The sequence below is a fragment of the Symphodus melops genome, assembly GCF_947650265.1.
Source record: "Symphodus melops genome assembly, chromosome: 16".
NCBI lineage: Eukaryota > Metazoa > Chordata > Actinopteri > Labriformes > Labridae > Symphodus > Symphodus melops.
In genome coordinates this window covers 22,865,477-22,884,152 of record NC_136706.1, presented here as the reverse complement: position 1 = coordinate 22,884,152, position 18,676 = coordinate 22,865,477, and the positions used below count along the sequence as shown (strand labels likewise).

General features: G+C 43.5%; 2 protein-coding genes across 2 annotated transcripts in view; one reads left to right on the top strand and one right to left on the bottom strand.

The window, feature by feature from the left end:
- zer1 (zyg-11 related, cell cycle regulator) overlaps positions 1-6,861 on the bottom strand; it is a 10,467-nt gene extending 3,606 nt beyond the window's left edge. The window contains 7 exon segments of the mRNA XM_079363801.1: positions 109-179; positions 181-195; positions 197-284; positions 1,411-1,865; positions 3,479-3,629; positions 3,726-3,946; positions 6,682-6,861. Of these exon segments, the coding sequence (XP_079219927.1) occupies positions 109-179; positions 181-195; positions 197-284; positions 1,411-1,865; positions 3,479-3,629; positions 3,726-3,892 (947 nt within the window). The 5' untranslated portion in view covers positions 3,893-3,946; positions 6,682-6,861.
- A 2,096-nt stretch (positions 6,862-8,957) lies between these two features.
- On the top strand, positions 8,958-16,325 carry tbc1d13 (TBC1 domain family, member 13). The gene is made up of 12 exons (XM_079364936.1): positions 8,958-9,130; positions 10,949-11,022; positions 11,110-11,150; positions 11,398-11,459; positions 12,901-13,000; positions 13,244-13,326; positions 13,582-13,741; positions 13,855-14,065; positions 14,147-14,310; positions 15,320-15,480; positions 15,578-15,635; positions 15,737-16,325. The coding sequence occupies exons 1-12, from the start codon at positions 9,108-9,110 to the stop codon at positions 15,800-15,802; spliced, it is 1,203 nt and encodes a 400-aa protein (XP_079221062.1). The 5' UTR covers positions 8,958-9,107; the 3' UTR covers positions 15,803-16,325.
- Positions 16,326-18,676: the final 2,351 nt, after the last annotated feature.

The window sequence follows — 18,676 nt, the reverse complement described above, 5'->3', positions numbered from 1 at the left end:
CTCTTACACGGCTCCATGCTGAAATAGAAAGAGCGCTTGATTATCTGGAGGTTCATGCAAAGAAACCTGATTTATATCAAAACCAGTACAGGTCGTTTTGTTTCCCACCTGGGCCGACCCATGGCTTCCTCGAAGTGAGGGACCGTGCAGTTGTCGAGCATGATGTGGCCCGAGACGTCCCAGCGACACCAGGTTTGACCAGCCGCTGCACGATGGCCGTGAGGATTTTCCTGGTCATCTTAAACTTGGAGCTCCGCCGGCTCTCCCGCGAGATGTCGAGATGCCTGGAGGAACACGGAGTCCTCATTAATGTGTCACATGACTCTTTGTGCTGGACGCTCAGAGAGAAAGACAACAAGCGACAACTCTGTTCTGACAGTGTCGGATTATAACAATGAACTTGATGCTGAGTGTCGACAGTCAGCTTCATGGAGACACAAGATGAAGAGCTTCACACGTGAAATGAATCTTTAACTAGTCAAGCAGTAAAGAAGTGCGGGGAGCAGAAACACGGAAACAGAAGAATGACTAAAATAGCAAAACCAACGTGATGGATCGCAAGACATCAAAAACATTAATAACCCACCAGGGGAAGCAGATTTACATTTTTGTTTTCACTGCCAGAGAATTTAAAACAGAAAAAAAACCTTGATTAAAAAATGGCGGCGTGTCGGAGAGCACTGAGCTGGAGTCTGACGCGCTGAATCGCCTCTTTATGCCTTCGTTAATTGTGTGCACTGATGTTTACTCGTTTGTTGGTTGAGAGCTGGCGTGATTGGTTGAAGGTTTTGAAGTCACTTCCTCTTTAAGATGTCCCGCCCACTTTGTCAGCGTCAACGCCGTTCACCTTCGATGACGTAAACGCGTCACAGAGCGTCTCAGTGAATGTTTCCTCTATGATGCGTCCGGCTTCGCCCTGCGCTCTATAATAATCTGAGTTTCAGGTTCAGGTTCGACTACGCTGCATCTTCAGTGGTCAAACAGAAACCAGCTACATTTACTCACAGCGTCACTGAGGGTCTTCATGCACTCGTTTTGAAACCGCTCTTTCAACTCTTGCAGATCTTTTTGAACATTTTTTTCACGTGTTTAAACTTTGAGTGAATTTGACATTTTGCACATTACATGCTGTTTTTCTTGTTAAGCGTGAACGCAAAGGGAGTTTGAACCCTTTATTTTATTTTTTTTTACTGTGCAATTGAGAAACGTTCCCTTTGACTTGTTTGCAGGCTGTTCTATAAATAATCTGATGCATGCATACATATTGCATGAGCTGCTTTTTTCCCAGACTGCAGCTTTTCTTCTGCTTGATTCTGTGTTTGTTTTTTTTTCCGATGCTGTGCCACGAATATAAAAGAAGCATGGACCAATCATCTGACTCCCTTTGTGACAGTTTCCGTCTTCTCTCACCTGAGATTATTGATCTCCACCACCGTGCTGACCAGCTCCTCTGACAGGTCCACATTGTAGAGAACAAGAGACGCCAGTCTGTCTTTCCACTGTGTGAGAAACGCCGTGCCCAGCAGGTGAACGTTGGAAAGATCTAGAGAGGTGAGAGACTTCAAGGGTTTGAGGAGGGTCTCTGCGTCCACCTCGTCCGGCAGACCGCCCAAGTTGAGCAACCTGAGGCGGTTGAACCCTTGGAAGTTAAAGTCTGTCTCTAAAGCTTGTCGAGAAGCCGGGGTCTCGTCCTCCTCCTCGTCCGTGTCCTCGTTACAGGCGAGCGGGGCGCCGCCCTTCCTGTAGAAGATGTGACTGCAGCCGAACAGACAAAGAGACACCAGCGTCTCCTTGAAGCACGTCAGAGTCTTTAGACTGCGGGACGACAGACGGTTGCAGTACGTGAGGTGGAGCTCAATCAGGTCCTGGAGAAGAAATCAAGTCAAGAATTACTTCAGTGAAAAACACATTTATAATATCCTGCAGAAATAAATGCATCGTCCTCTTTATGCCGTTCTGTCACCGTGTCTCAGACTGAACAAGCCAACAAGAACAACAGGATGTCAAACTTTATGAAAGCATAAATCTCAAATCTCTCAGGTATCAGATATTCTTGGAGCAGGGTCAAATTTGGAGTTTTGCTTATGACAGCTAGGACACAGAGAGAGAGAGAGAGAGAGAGAGAGAGAGAGAGAGAGAGAGAGTGAGAGAGAGAGAGAGAGAGAGAGAGAGACAAACAAACAGCTGTTTCCACACATGTCGTCGCCCTGCTGACTTTTGACAGAGAATCCTTCCTCAATTCAAAAACCACAATACGGCCTCACCCAAACTTTTTCTCAACCTGTGTTTAAGGTCGTGATTTGATGAACTTTCCTCACCTTCTCCAAACCGGCCAGAAACACAAACGCGACGCCACAATTTGTTTGAGTGGTAACAGAAAACCAAACAGCTGCGGCCTCTCATGGTGGACGTAACCATAGCAAAAACAAACCCACATTACTTTTAAGGTGTCGGGTATCGGATTAACATTTTACTAGTGTCTGTGAAACCCAAACACATGTTTTTAAAAAGATTAGAAGCTTAAATACAAGATTTATTTTTTAATGTTTAAACAGGATATAATACAAATTTAATTATTAAAGGTGAAATCAGTGTCCTCGCTCCTCTTCATCATGTGTGTGAAGTGTGTTGTTGTAAATCCACTCTGATCCTGTATTTGATCATGTCTATAAACCCCTCTATTTCAGCCCTGCTCAGAACAGGCTGTTTCTGTGTCTGTAGCTTTAAATATGTAAATGAGCTGTGTCTGACCACGCCCCCTCTCTGGAAGGGCTCGGGTGTCTCTCTCCATGTCCTATTGTTTACGGTGAGATGGCAGACTCAGATGGCAGAACAAACACCTAGCTGTGGGAGTGTCACCCACCTGGGGGAGGGGCTACTGCCCTTTGTGATGTCATGAAGGGAAAATCTCCAAACGGCCTGTTGACGTTTTGTTAGACGAGATAAACTACGCTAGCTAAGACCCCCACTTGTGAGTTTTAAAGTTTTTACGCGTCCTTACAGCGACGGCTGCTAATAAGTCGCTTAATGAGTTGACACTGGTTGTCATGGAGACATTAAACATCATCACGCCGGGAACTCTCTCACTAATCCTCCTTACAGCCTCCAGTCGTGTTTTTCAGAGATCTTGAAAATATGATATTAATAAACAACTTATTAAGCTACTGTTTAGCTGGCTTGTCAAAACCGCTGATTCGATCGATGAAGCATAACTGTTGTGATATCAAAATCAACCGCGGTGTAGTTAGCTTGTAGCATAACGTTAGCTTTTTACTTTTCTGGGCTGCATTAACTCTTCAAACTTCATATAAATGACGTTCATCTGTAAAGATTATCCATTTTGTGCAATGATCCAAAATCCAATGCAAAAATCCCATAGGAGAATTCTCCTTCTAACCCATGGCGAAGCTACTTCCGGGTTGGTCTACAAAAATACGTCATCACTTTTCCAGTCTACTCACAACGAGCAGCATCTCACCTGTTTCCTGATGGCCTCCAGATCTCTGTCATGTACGTTGTCCTCTCTCAGCTGAACCCGGGTCAGTCTGGTGCTGCGAGGGTCTGAGAACAGCTGGAAGAAACTCTCCTCTGCTTTAAAGTTACTGTCCGTGTGGACCAACTCCATGTATCTGAACAAACACAGAACAAGCACATGTTCAGAGAGGAACCTGAAATACTGTCAGAGACTAAACAAATCCAGATTTGGGGGTAAACGTGTCACATACGTGTTGACCAGCTTGTCGCAGATCTCACTGGGGAGGAAGATGTCCGAGCGCAGGCAGAGATGGTTCCTGGAGCCCTGGTAGCACATCGTCTTCCTGAGGTTCCTCAGGCAGAACACCGTCGCCAGAGTCATGAGGCTGTCGGGGTTGTCTCCTGCTTTGGCTGCCATGTTTCTTCTCTGGCTCGGATCGCAGACACGGCAGAGCAGGGGACCTTGGGAGGCCTGCGGTGAAGAAAGGTCAAAGTAAGGGACGATTTCTTTCTCTCTACAGGCTGCCGAAGAAGTTCCCCTTGGTTATCTAAGTTGATTCTAAGGTTGCCACAAGACCAGCATTTTGAACTTCACATGACACTCGTAAAAAGTCCTGCCACTGCTCATCCCAATAGTGGATACTGTAACTGTTTTCATTCGTCAAAAATCGCAATAAGCTCCAACATATGGGGTCGCCGGGGTTCAGTCCTCGCACAGGCGGCCCGGGTTTGCATCCACTTTCCTCGTGTCCACTTTCCTCCCTCTATAATAAAAGGCATAAAGGCCAAAAATAAATCTTTTAAAAAAAAAAAAAAAAAAGCTCCAACCTATGTGCAGTTTAAACAATGTGCACATTGGTTTTTTATCGTTTATGATGGAAACGTTCCTCTCTCCAGCGCATGCCTCATGAAAGAGAAGACGTTTCTTTAAAGCTTTGGGACGTTTTAATTCTATCAATCTTTAAAATAAGTAAGATTTTATCTTTTTTTTTTTTAAAAGCAGATTTCAGCTACCACGGTGAAAAGAGAGAGACAGGCTTGAAGATGTATAAAAGCTCTGCAGTCTGAAGAAGAACTTTTTTTAAACCCACGTTTCAATTGGGACACATTAAGCAATAGCCCCCTCTCATCTTACTAGCTACATCTTACATCCAATGTTTTTGGCATTTATTGCAGAAATTATGGACGTAGAGATTCACTAAACTCACGATACGATACGAGTCAGGATAATGGGTTCAAGATATGATTCTGTCACGATTTATTTTACTAAATGAGACTGTAGACAAATGATGAGCGAAGCAGATTCCTTTAGGAGCTGCTAACCTGCTTGTCTGTGTCGTTTGGTCTTTCAATGTTTGTTTCTCTCATCAAGGGGAGGTGATTGGAGTTTTTCATCATCATTTCATTTTCACGAGGCGGGTTGAGGACATCGCTGCAAACTTGGAGCTTCAGCTGAAGGACAAAGCGGCCGACGATGACGATAATAATAATAATATATAATTTTGTATTTTACAGTGAGAGAACGTTGAGCAGAGTTCAAGTTATTGTTGGTGCGGCCTTCTGACAAAATGTGGGGTTCTCATGTGGCCCCTTGTAAAAAATAATTGCCTGCCCTAAAAGAAGCAGTTGTCATTTGTCTACAGTCTCATTTTGTCAAATACTTAGTGAATCCTGAATTTTATAAATTCTAAGCCCAGTAAATCCCGAGTTTAGTGAATCCTGAATTTTTTAAATCATGAGTCTAGTGAATCCTGTGTTTAGTAAATCCTGAGTTTAGTGAATCCAGAGTTTAGTGAATCCCGAGTTTAGTGAATCCTGAATCTAGTGAATCCCGAGTTTAGTGAATCCTGAGTTTAGTGAATCCTGAGTTTAGTAAATCCTGAGTTTAGTGAATCCTGAGTTTAGTGACTCCTGAGTTTAGGGAATCCTGAGTTTAGTGACTCCTGAGTTTAGTGACTCCTGAGTTTAGTGAATCCTGAGTTTAGTGACTCCTGAGTTTAGTAAATCCTGAGTTTAGTGACTCCTGAGTTTAGTGAATCCTGAGTTTAGTGAATCCTGAGTTTAGTGAATCCTGAGTTTAGTGAATCCAGAGTTTAGTGAATCCCGAGTTTAGTGAATCCTGAATCTAGTGAATCCCGAGTTTAGTGAATCCTGAGTTTAGTGAATGCAGAGTTTAGTGAATCCTGAGTTTAGTAAATCCTGAGTTTAGTGAATCCTGAGTTTAGTGAATCCTGAGTTTAGGGAATCCTGAGTTTAGTGACTCCTGAGTTTAGTGAATCCTGAGTTTAGTGACTCCTGAGTTTAGTGAATCCAGAGTTTAGTGAATCCCGAGTTTAGTGAATCCTGAATCTAGTGAATCCCGAGTTTAGTGAATCCTGAGTTTAGTGAATGCAGAGTTTAGTGAATCCTGAGTTTAGTAAATCCTGAGTTTAGTGAATCCTGAGTTTAGTGAATCCTGAGTTTAGGGAATCCTGAGTTTAGTGACTCCTGAGTTTAGTGAATCCTGAGTTTAGTGACTCCTGAGTTTAGTAAATCCTGAGTTTAGTGAATCCTGAATCTAGTGAATCCTGAGTCTAGTGAATCATGAAGTCCCTAATAAGCCATTCTCACTGTTTCTTTGAAATCACGATGAAGGTGTGTCATCATCATAAACCTGTAATAGACCTTTGCATACCTGGCAAAGTTAGCCTGCTTTGCTGTTGTTAGCAACTTTGCAGCAACTTATCCCAGCACGAATAACACAGTTTTATAAGTTTTCCTTTAAACACACAGACGACTCTAGCTGTTAAGTTGAAGCCGAGGCCACGCATTGTCCTGTCTTTGAGTGGGTAAAGCTAAGTTTTGTTAGATAAACACACACAGCAATGAATCCTGTGGGAGACACAGCGGTGCTCCTCAGTTAGCTCCTAAGCTAGCTGCTGTGTACAATAATACACTTTAACAACACTGACGCTACGAAGCTACATGCTAACAGGCATCAGATGTGCTCCTACTCACTTACAGCAACCCAAAACACCACAGAGAAACACTTGTTATTCTAAGTTTAGCGATCACTTGCCGATACGGTGTCAGCTTGTGTTAGCTTGTGGCTAACGATGACTTTCCCTGCTGCTAACTTAGCCAGCTGGGCTAGCGCTAGCTTAGCTCCCTGTGAGTACACCGCAGACAGCGGGGTCAGAGGTCACGGCACATCAGGCAGGACTCTACCTGAGCTTCAGCCGAGGCTGCAGGTCTCGATGACGGCGAGAAATTCAGATATTATCACCAGTCTTCACTCATCTGATTTTCGGTTTTCGTCCGATGTCAACAAACAGACTCCTCCTCCTCCTCCTCCTCCTTTTCCCATCTCTTCCTCCTCTCTCCTTCCACTTCCTCCTCCTCCTCCTCTTCTTTCTCTCCCATCACTTGTCCGTCCAGGTGTCCCTTTTTACACTCATTTAATACGCACTTTTAAAAAATGAATTTACCTGTAATCACTCACCAACTCAGGTTTATTTATTCACCTTTCATACATAAAACTTGCAGCCCAAAGTGCTTCACTAAAGAAATGTACATTAAATAAAATGAGATTAAAAAAACAATAATAAAAGAACAATAATATAGGCATTAACAATCCCTATTAATTAAAAGTCAGTTTAAAAAGGTGGTATTTATTTTACGTTTAAAAACAAACAGAGAGCTTTCTGTTCTGATATCCAGAGGCAGTGAGCTCCACAGTCTGCCTCCGCCATGAGGGATGTTTAAAAGGTAAGCATTCAAGGACCTGAGTGGGCAGGCTGGAACATAAAAGGAAATACCAAGAACTTTCTGTTTATTGGAATAAAATTGTAAAATAACATAATGGATATAACATAGAGGGGTTAGTATGGTGGCCCTGAAGTGCAAAGCACACCAACAAATAAGAAAACACAACAACATTAACTTCAAATGGAAAAAGTACCAGAGTCAGGAAGTGCAAAGGGTCTACAAATCTTAAACCCAAAGGTAGCAAACCCTGAATCAGAAGACCAGAGAGATATGCCGGGAGTATAAGGCCATAAAAGTTCTGTAATATAGGCCGGTCCATACAGAGCTTTAACAAGAATCTTGAATTGCGTTCAAAAATTGATGGGAAGCGTGTAAACCTGGACGAGAGGGTCTAGTGTAGGACGAGGAGCCGTTTTGTAGCCGAGTTGATTTAAAAACTCACCTCAACAGTAAATTAAACCAGCTGAAAAACGAACATCAATGTTTCTGAATATAAGACATTATACAAATAAAGTTTATTTTTAAGTTTGATTAAGTTAAGTTTTTAATTGAAATGAAATGAAAATGCCCCCTCTCCCAGGATTAGGATAATCCCAAATTCTTTCATGTTCGATCCAGATCAAAATCAAAACTACATTAGTAATCTAATCTGCTTTCTGAATCCCCTTTTTTTCTTTCAACAATCCAAAACCAGCTCAGATTATTTCTAAACCACTGTGGGACCATGAATATCAAAAACACGTTTTAAATAATCCTAACTGTGCAAATCACTGATACATGTATTGAAGCCCACAGCTCATGAGCGCCTCCTATGAGCAGCTCTGCATGTTTAGAGGATCCTGTTTTAGCGTGTGTATAAACAGTATCAGCCTATGAGTGTGTTGCATGAGGTGAAGAGTAAAAATAGAAGGATCAATAAAGTAAATCATTTAAATTCTCAAAACATATCTGCCCTCTAGTGGCACTCAGCAGGTATGACACCTTATCAGATTAAAAAACACACTCAGCATGAGTCACAGACATTAAAACCTAAAAACATAAAGAGTGGTTATAGTGCCGTGATGAAATATTTTTGATAACCACAACATATTTATTTAATGATCTCAGAGATTAATTGGGTCATGAAAAAGGCGAGTTTGTCAAACCACAGACATATTGAGGAGGAAAAACATGGAAAGGCTGTTAAAGTTGGACATGTTTAATTTGCTCTTTTTGTCCCCAAAGACCTTAAAGGAGCTGATTGAATTTAAATCCTTATTGAATTCTGTAGCTGGTTTCTACAGGATCACAAACCTCCTCTGCTGCTTGATTCATGTTATATTTCAAAGCACAGATGTTTCATGTAGAGCTCAGGGGGACTGTTTGAAAAGGTGAATAAAGGGGGATAATATGCCCTCTTTAAATTGATGATAGTTAGATAGATAAATATGGGTCTTTGAATGATGAAATATCATTTTAAATCTTACTAGTTCACTTGTAAATCTCCAAACACAAACACACAGACATATTTAAGCAGAGCTCCAGCCTTTTTATCTTCCTATGCTGGAGACATGAAATTATTATAACTGCTTTCATGTATTTAAAACAACATAAAACTCCCCCACAGTGTTACATAAATGATGAATAAACTACATTTCCCATTGTTGAATCATCGTGGAGGCTGGAACACCATGTTTAGGACAATTTGTATTATTTGAACCCACTCACTACGTGCAGTTTGTGCGCGTGACCATATGCGCGTGTTTGTGCGCGTACACGCGTGTGCGTGACCATCTGTGTGTGTGTTTGTGTGCAGTGTTGTGGTTTAGACGGAAGTGAGAGGAGGACTTCCTCCTGGACAACAGTTCATTCCTCAGTTGAAGGAATAAAGCTCCTCCGGTGCAGACATGTCTACTGCCTACAAGAACAGGTGAGACACATCTAAACCTGGGCTTCTGCACGCGATGCAGCGCACGCGGACAGTCGTAACGTCACCTGCTGAAACAGCAGCTAGCTAGCAGGCTAGCATGCTAACAGAGAAACTTCAGTGTTTTCAGCTAGCCAAGCTAACTTTAAACAACATCAGCAAAATAACCCTTTTAATATATTTTTATTTTGCAAAATTCACCTTTTACGTCACTAAAAGTGAACCATGTTTAAGTTATTGAAACGTTTCATCAATATTAGCCTTTTTCATTAGCCATGCTAGCTCACAGTTAGCTCATCAGCTGACACATCACACTTCCTGAACATGCTAATATGCTAATATGCTAACCCTGTCGTCCAGTTTGTGCTGACAGCTTGTGTGTGTCAAAGAAGGGAAACTATATATTTATGTATGAAATAATCAACTATTTTTGTGTCTGTGGATTAGCTGTGACTCGTTAGCCACACCGTGCTAGCATGATGTATATTCAGACTAATTAAATTAATCTCTAATATTTACTTTCAGGGTTAAACTCCTGCTCAATGTTATATTCAGATTGTTCATTCATGTTTACAAACTGCATCACGTGATTTTTATTTACACATTTATTTATCCTGTTTTTATTCAATTCTGGTTAAACTTTATTTATCTCTGGTTTACACACACGCACACACACGCACGTGCACAAACAGGACCTGTGCACGTGGGTGTGTGGAAAGATGTCAGTGAGGCTGCTCCATGGGGAGCGAGCTGTTTGGGGTTTCGGTGCCTGGCTCGAGGGCACCCCCTCACTGTGGATGTACAGATATTATTCCATTTAAATGATCATCTATACGCTTTATAATGTAAATACTGTAAAAGATCTCTCTTGCACTACTCAACACTGCACTTTTATCTAATTTAGTCTTGTACATATTGGTCTTTAGCGACTTGTTTATATTTTTAGTTAATTGTTAATATTTAATATTTACATCTGTGCAGAGAGAGCACAGTCTACAGAAGTTAAACTCCTTATGTGTTAAACATACCTGGACAATAAAGCTGATTCTCCAGCTTCAGATCATCTTCATCGCCCCGTTTCTACCAAGCGGTCCAGTTTGGTTCAGTTCAGTTTGGTACGATAGACCCCGAAGATGCTTGTGTTTCCACAGCCGGCCGTACCCTTATTGGGTAAGTGTAGATAGAAAGATGTTAAATAGTGTGACATCATAGCAGCCCAACACAGTGTAGCCCGCTATTATATTCAGTTAAACGAAGATTAACGGGCCACAGGAAATAAAAGACTGTTTACAGTCTGATCGGTACCCTTGGCACCCCAAAAGTCAGCCGGTATGGATCACTTCCTTTGGTACCAGTACCAACCTTTGACGTTGGAATTAAAAGGGACCGGACCGCTTGGTGGAAACAGTCTGTGTGGTCCACACTGGGAATTGAACCAGCGACTCTCCGGTTCCTAACACAAGTTGTTAGTCTGAGTTTCTGCCCCTGACTGGAACACGATGAAGACTTCAACATTGTGAGCAAACAGAACCTTTAAATGGGTCAGAGTAAGAAGAGTAGTGGTGAACTGGACATATGATCACTATTATCAGCTTCAGATAACATGTTGGTCTTCTTGTCTCTGTGCTTTCATGTCTTTAACCCCCACTGTGACAGAATCATTTATTGATTATAGGTGTTTGATTTGTCCTTCAGTATCTCTCGTCCTCCTGGTTTAAAATAAACGGGACTGTTTGTAAATAAAACCACGCGAAGGTTTCTCCTCGTCTTAATGACGGTTATCACGTCGCACTTCTGACGTCGTCTTTTCTCTGATTTCAGGATACAGGAGTTCAAAGTGGCTTTGAGCGAAGAAAACATCAATTTGAAGACGCTGCGGGAACTCTGCTTCAACGGTCGGTTTCACTCCTCGATCCTCTTTGTTCTGATTGGATGATTGTAGATGTTTGATCGGTGACCCTCCGTCTGTTTCTTCCTCTCAGGAGTCCCGTTTGAAGGAGGCATACGAGCACTGTGCTGGAAAGTAAGTCATGTGTTTTATTCCTGAATCATAAAGCGTCGTCTTTATTGCTTCGACATGTTCGACCTCGTCCAGAGTAGAAACTCGTTTTAGTGGCAGACGCAGCAGATTGCATGAGACGGTGATGATCGGCTGTTTTCAGTGTGACTGGGATGCATCAGTTTGCATCCTGAGACGTTGAAGTGGGCGAGGTCAGGACTGCTGGGCCGTGTGTCCCTGACTGATGCCACTCTTTTTTTATCCTCTTCAGATCCTTCTGAATTATCTACCTCTCGATCAAACGTTATGGGAGTCTTTCCTCAAAAAGCAAAGGTAAGAAGTCCACTTTTTAATACATTTTTTTGGGGTCTTAATTTAGAGAGAGGACAGTGGATAGATCCAGACGAAGGGGAACGACATGCAGCCACCGGTTGGACTCAAACTGGGGACTGCAGCTCGTTGCGTGTTTGTGAAGAGGAAACCACGGCGACTGAACCTGAGCGTAGCGGGTCGGAGTTGGAGCTGATAAACACGGAGCAGCAGTTGATTAAACGTTATTCTTTCTGCAGAATCTTGAAAACGTGAGATTCCAGAAAAGTTGTTCATGCAGGAGAAATGGTGTTACCCAGCGGTCCAATCACAGGGCTCGTGTTTGGACTGCAGGAACCAACAGCGTTGCAGGCTTAAAGAGGGACAAATGATTGTTTTAACCTGACCGGCTCAGATTGTTATTCAAAGAGCAAACATGACAGAGAGGATCAGCTCTTCCCTCACGAAGGGCGTCCTGCAGCCGTTTGTTTGTTTGTTTGTGTTGTTTGCTGCATGTGTGACACAATAACCCCCCCAAAAAACGGACCAATCAGAGCTGTGCTGAACAAACACAGTCTTTGCAGTCTGGAAGCTTCACCTTCCAGTTCTCACTTGTTATTTTAGGACCAGGTAGCCGCTCACACACTCTGCTGTTAATCAGTATCTGAGAGGAAGAGACAGGCTGTTGTTTAGTAACCCGTTCGGTCCTGACTCATCGGCCTGATGCTGTTTATTAAGCTGCTCTCTCACAGTCGAGCTATGAATAAACACCATGCGCCGTTGTTTCCTCCCAACCGAAACGGAAAGAGAGAGAGAGATTGTGTTTTTGAATCCCCTCAGACCCTGCAGTGAGGACACTTTGTCCAACTGAGCTTCAACTTCTGTTTTTTTTTTTTAAAGATTTATTTTTGGCCTTTATTATAGAGGGAGGAAAGTGGATAGAGTCGGAAATCAGGGAGAGAGAGCGGGGAGAGACATGCGGGAAATGGGCCACAGGCCGGACGCGAACCCGGGCCGCCCGCGCGCGAGGACTGAGCCTCAATACATGGGGTCGCTGCGCCACCGGCGACCCCTCAACTTCTATGTTTTTAACGTCTATTAAACCTTTTGAGTTTGTGGAAACATTTCCCCCAGAAGAGCACGCTCACTGCAGGATGTAGCGTGCACGCTCACTGCAGCATGTAGCATGCACGCTCACTGCAGCATGTAGCATGCACGCTCGCACAAGCTAACCTCCAGTGTTCGGCGTCTTCCTGCCCAACAGGAACATTTCCTCCGGTTTGATTCACGTCCAATCGCTGAACTGTACTCACTGAACTCATCTGTGCGCTGTCATTGGCTGGAGGTAACACATCAACTCCCCGAGGGCGGGGTCTCTGCAGTCGGCGCCACGATTGAGCGACGTGTGCATTTAATGTCTCGCTTGAAAAGCTGTCTTCAAGTTTCTTCTTCATGTCTCTCACAGGGAGGTCTACTCTCAGTTTCTAAAAGAAATGATCATCCAGCCGGGGATCGCCAAAGCCAACCTGGGCCTTTCCAGAGAAGACGTGACGATGGAGGACCACGTGAGTCCAGCCTCCCTCTTCTGTTTCTGCTGCTAACGGCTGCGAGCGCCGCATTTAGCTCGGACAAACGCAGCAGGAGACGCTTCACGAGTTTCCTTTTTCTAAACATTTAACAGTTTCCTGTGAAGTGCAGCAGACTTCTCTTCATGACATTTATAAACCGTGTTTGACTTTCAAAACAGAGAAACGACTTTGTGCAAGTTTTGTCTTCAACATGTTTTTGTTTCATCTGATGTTTTTCAGCCTTTGAATCCAAACCCAGACAGCAGGTGGAACAACTACTTCAAAGATAACGAGATCCTGCTGCAAATAGACAAGGATGTGAGGTAGGACCTTCAAAACTGATCCACACGTGCAGACAAAAGACCTGTGATCCTCAGACTGGGACACCAGTGTTATTATGACCTCACAAAGAGGTGACTGAGAGCAGCTACAGTAACATTATGTCTGTCCGAGTGTGTGAAACAGGAAGTCACATCTCGTCTCACGGCCTTTTAAGGGGATCAGAGTGAAGATGTGAGCGACCGTTGTTTAAATGTGTTAAAACACCCCCGTGTTTGTGTGTGTGTGTGTGTGTGCAGGCGTTTGTACCCAGACATGGCGTTCTTCCAGCGCCCCACAGACTACCCGTGCCAGCTCATCCTGGACCCTCAGAACGACTACGAGACGCTGCGTCGGCGAGTCGAACAAACCACGCTGAAAGCACAAACTGTGAACCGCAACCGCAGTGGAGTCACAAACGTGAGCCGTGTGTGTGTGCGTGTGTATGTGTATGTGTGTGTGTGTGCGTGTGCATGTGTGTGTGTGTGTGTGTGTGTGTGTTGACCTGCTCGATGACTTTCTTTGTGTCTCAGGTCAGCTCTCCTGGAAAGTCCTTGAACTTGTATCCGTCCAATGAGTACGAGGTGCTGCCCAGCGGGACTGAAGCTCACTGGGAGGTGGTGGAGCGAATCCTCTTCATCTACGCCAAGCTCAACCCCGGGATCGCCTACGTGCAGGGCATGAACGAGATCGTCGGGCCCATCTACTACACCTTCGCCACCGATCCAAACAGCGAGTGGAAAGGTGGGCGCTGCGGCTCGGTTTGATAACACGAAGAGGTGAGACGTGGAGGTAAATGTGTCACGTGTGTGATTGTGTGTGCAGAGCACGCCGAGGCAGACACCTTCTTCTGTTTCACCAACCTGATGTCGGAGAACAGAGACAACTTCATCAAGAGCCTGGACGACTCGCAGTGCGGCATCACCTACAAGATGGAGAGCGTGTACTCCATGCTCAAAGACAAAGACCTGGAGCTCTACCTCAAACTGGTGAGAGCCACCACATCCTTCATCCTAAGATGAGATGATTTACAGTGTTACAGCTGCAAAACAGAATAATCACACAGTGCAAAAACCTTACAACAGTTCAAAATATAAGAGCTAATAAAAGAGCTGGTAAAATATGCATCAAAAAAGGAACAATGCATGTTTTGGTTTTTCTTATTTTCCACAACAACAACACAAAGAAACAACACAAATAGACAGTTAGCAACGTGTGATCCAACTTTCCAGCTGCTGTGCAGAAAAATGATTTCAAACAAGATCCAACAGCTTTATGAAATGCATGTAAGTAACACTGCATGCATTGTATTCATCCTTCCACCAAAATCCATTTAGACTGAGAAGTGTGGCTTTTTACAGCAAATATTATGATGCACTTAAAATGTGATTGATTAGAAAGCCCTGGGTTAATTAGTTAGAAGGGTTTAATGAAGTCCCGCCTCTGCTTACAAACAAACGGAGTACAGCTCACGTCAACAGAGATGAGGTTGAGTTCACAGGAAGCGGGTCACATGACTGACCCACAGGAGAGCGTGCATGGTGAACAAGCTGCCTGTGATTAGATGTTCGGATATTAGGATAAAAAAGATTTTTATTTGAACTCGGCCAAAAGCAATCCAGTCTTAAATAATACATGACACTATTCTTTTTTTTTTTTTTTTTATATTGTAAATTCATATATCCGTCATTATTTCCCAACGCTTGATGTGTTGAACTCGTTCTGTCTCGTTTTGAGGAGCATGAGCTGGAAGATTTCTTATTTTAACTCTGATGTCGAATGATTTGAGTTTCAGAGACGTTCAGGTGATTTCTGATTTATTGACGTGGAACATGTTGACTCCAGTTATTATTCTGCCTCGACACATTTACGAGAGACGAGTTTGTAGTGGGAGTTGAAGAACGAGGTGTAGAAGAAGACGGCGCCCGTGAGAGGAAGCGATCTGTGGACGTGTCCCTGGTTTGTGTCCTCTCACTGTCTTCTTTCTGGTCCTCACAGGAAGAGCAGAAGATCAAGCCGCAGTATTTCACCTTCCGCTGGCTGACCTTGTTGTTATCTCAGGAGTTCCTCCTGCCAGACGTCATCCGCATCTGGGACACCCTGTTCTCAGACCAGGACCGGTTCCACTTCCTCATACTGGTCTGCTGCGCCATGCTGGTGTAGGTTCTTCACGCTCCATGTTCTCACTCAGTGTTTCCACGTGTGTGTGTGTGTGTGTGTGTGTGTAATGTTTCTGCCTCTTCCTGTCGTCCACAGACTCATCAAAGATAACATCATGGCGGGAGACTTCACAGTCAACATGAGATTACTGCAGGTGAGATGAAACGTCACACTTCCTGTTTGCACACTCATTAAAGTCCTCCTGAAATCGACGTTTTCTGGAGTGCAGATGTTTCTTTGTCTCCTCGCTGTCAGGATTACCCGATCTCGGACGTCCACACCATCCTGATGAAGGCCAAAGAGCTGCAGGAGAACTCGTAACCCGTTCCCTCTCCTCCCCCTCCGCCCGCCTCCTCTTCTCAGACGCCGCAGGTGAGACTTCATACGTTCAAAAACAGGGGACTTTATCGATGAAGAGCCTGGACAGATGTGTCGGGGGCGGAGCCTGAGACATTCCCTCCCTGAAAAGTGAGGAGGAGGTGCGTCATGAAGCTCCTCCCACTTGTTGAGACTTGTTGAGCTCAGATCATAAAGTGTGCACTGAACCATCGGAGGGAAGTCCAACACTACCAACCTTACAAAGACTCGACGTGAACGAAGGATCCCGGCGGGACGTCGTTTTCACGCCAGAATGAGCAAAACGTGTATCTGGGGCTGAGCAATAGTTGCATGTTTATTCTTTTTACTTCTTTTTTTTTTTTAATTTTTAGAAGTTGAATGTTTTTATCGTACGAAACAATTCTGCCTTATCTGTTCAATGATGTGAAACAGGAGACGGCGTTCTCCGTGTGGATCGAATAAATATGAAGTGACGGGCCTCGCCTGTCGGATAATGTTCCAGTAACCTTCTGAATATCACGTCTGTTGTCCCGTCACCAACGTCGACATAAATCAAGCGTATTACTTTAACACAACGCGTGAAGGAAGCCGTGCTGCGTTTTAACCCTGAACGCTAATCGCTGACCTGAAGTCACTTTTGTTTTGAATACTTTGTGCTGAGGTGAAACAGCCGCTGTGATTGGCCCACGACGTGTGCTTGATGGTCAGATAATACGAAGGAGCGCCATCCTCCCTCCGGTGCTGAAAAATGAAGCTGATGCAAAATCCTGCAGTTCCTCGAGTGTCCACTAGAGGCTGGCAGCAGAAGCACAGGAAGTCACATACACACCCATTCAAAAAAAAAAAAAAAGTCAAGAAAGATTTTGGCCAATTGATCAGTTTGATAAAATAATATCAATGTCGGTCGGTTCCCTGATTACAGCGGCGACACAGTTCGTTAAGTAACGTCACAAAGAGGGAAGCATGACGAAGTTCCTCTTGGATCAGAGTCGATCATCTTTCTTTATATTTTACCAGCAGCGTTCAGAACTTGATCCCTGTCTTGGAAGAAAGAAAAAAAAAAAAAAAAAACTCCCGTCTCTCTTCATTTTTTTTTTTTTTTTTAAATCGAAGATGAAGCTTAATGTAGAATCACTAAACGAGCTCACATCCTGTTTCTGTCTGTACGCGGCCGCCCTGCTGCTGCTGCAGTTTTTTCTGAATGACATAACAGCCTCGTTAACTTTGAGTTTATGGGTAAGCTAGCTCGGGGTTAACGGTGCAGATTAACCTTTGGCTCCTCTCACGCTCTCTTCTTCTCTTCTCTCGTGTTGTGCACATCGTGGGCTTTATTACGTCTGAATGTATCCACATTAATCTGCAGCAGGTGAAAACAAACAGAAGATTTATCTTCATAAAAAGTTCACCACCTCTCGCTGAGTGATTTTTAAAGTGCCGCTTAAGGGAACACAAAGTTTAAAGCTCAGTTGGAGGTCAAAGGTCACATGGTAATATCTCTGATTCCCCCTGATGGTTTCGACCTCAAACAAACACTAATGACTCTTATGGCTCTTTATAAACCTGTCACACTTTCAGTTTTTAACAGAGAGGAGGAAACAACCCGGAGTACCATCGCCATAGTTACAGACTTACAAACGAGACCCCGATCGAGCTGATCACATCGGCCGATATGAGCAAATCCAGCGACTGTCTGCATCCAGTGACTAACTTTACGTTAACTTTACATCTTACTCGATTTATTCACCAGTCAGCTATCATTGATCTACATGAGCAGTTCTCTGTCACCAGCAGAGGGCGCTGTATGATTACATCACTGTCATCACTCTGCAGAGTGTCGAGCACTGACGCTCGGTTAATTTCCAGTTGAGTGACCATCTTCTCTTCGTTAAATATCTTTTCTGCCAAACGAGTTTATATCTGTTCATCTACAGACCGGGAAAGAAAGATGTCTGCTGATTTATCGACATCGGTCGGTCCCTGTTTGAAACGTTCTTAATGTCTCGCTGCATGAGAGGAAACATCAACGTGACATCGAGTGAGAAGATTAACGGCTGCAGTGAAGAGAAAGTGACTCGTCGGTGTTTAAATGAAAGAAGTTACTCGGCTCTCTTGTGCGCCGTGAATCTTCTCGCTGTTTGGTGAATTTCTGTTTAAAGAGATCGAGGACGAACGAAGAGGCGTTCAAAGACCAAAACAAAAAACACGTTTAGCATTTGAAGGTGTTTTATTAAGTTTGCAGACATGTTGGGTTGAATAAGATTTACTTTTGAGGGACTGTTACTCACTGATGGTGTCCACATGCTCCTCTTTCTAATGTGTATTTATTTCTGTGTGTGTGTGTGTGTGTGTGTGTGTGTGTGTGTGTGTGTGTGTGTGTGTGTGTGTGTGTGTTGGGGGGATGGTGTTCACTTTACTCTTTGAGTCTTATGTCAGTTATTTGCATGATTCAGACTTTTGTAAGCACATTTTTGTATCGTCTTCAGTGTTTAAAATCGTGTATATATGTTTTTACTTGTTTGCAGACATTAAAAGTGCATTAAAATGAATAATGGGATAAATGAAACGTCTCTGTGTCTGTTGGCGTCTTTGGAACTACTTCGGTTGGACATTTAAACAGATGATGAACATCAGTGAGTTTGTAAAGAGTCATGAACTAAAGTGATCAAAAGAAAAAGATATTGGATACAAGCAAGCAAAAATGACTTTTCTTACATGTAGGCTGTTGTTTTGCACAGAGATTATTAGTGCATATTGATGGATGGATTGTTTCCACACAGACAGGCCCTCTATAACTATAGGACTACATGTCCCAGGGTGCTTTGCGCTTTTCACGTCTCTCTGATTGGAAAACTGCTC

What these genes read in the sequence shown, in the direction of transcription:
- tbc1d13 (XM_079364936.1), top strand. Translation starts at nt 9,108, where the DNA reads ATGTCTACTGCCTACAAGAACAG. An exon ending in TCCAAACAGCGAGTGGAAAG is followed by an intron (nt 14,066 to 14,146) that starts GTGGGCGCTGCG and finishes TTGTGTGTGCAG; the next exon opens with AGCACGCCGAGGCAGACACC. An exon ending in TCAACATGAGATTACTGCAG is followed by an intron (nt 15,636 to 15,736) that starts GTGAGATGAAAC and finishes CCTCGCTGTCAG; the next exon opens with GATTACCCGATCTCGGACGT.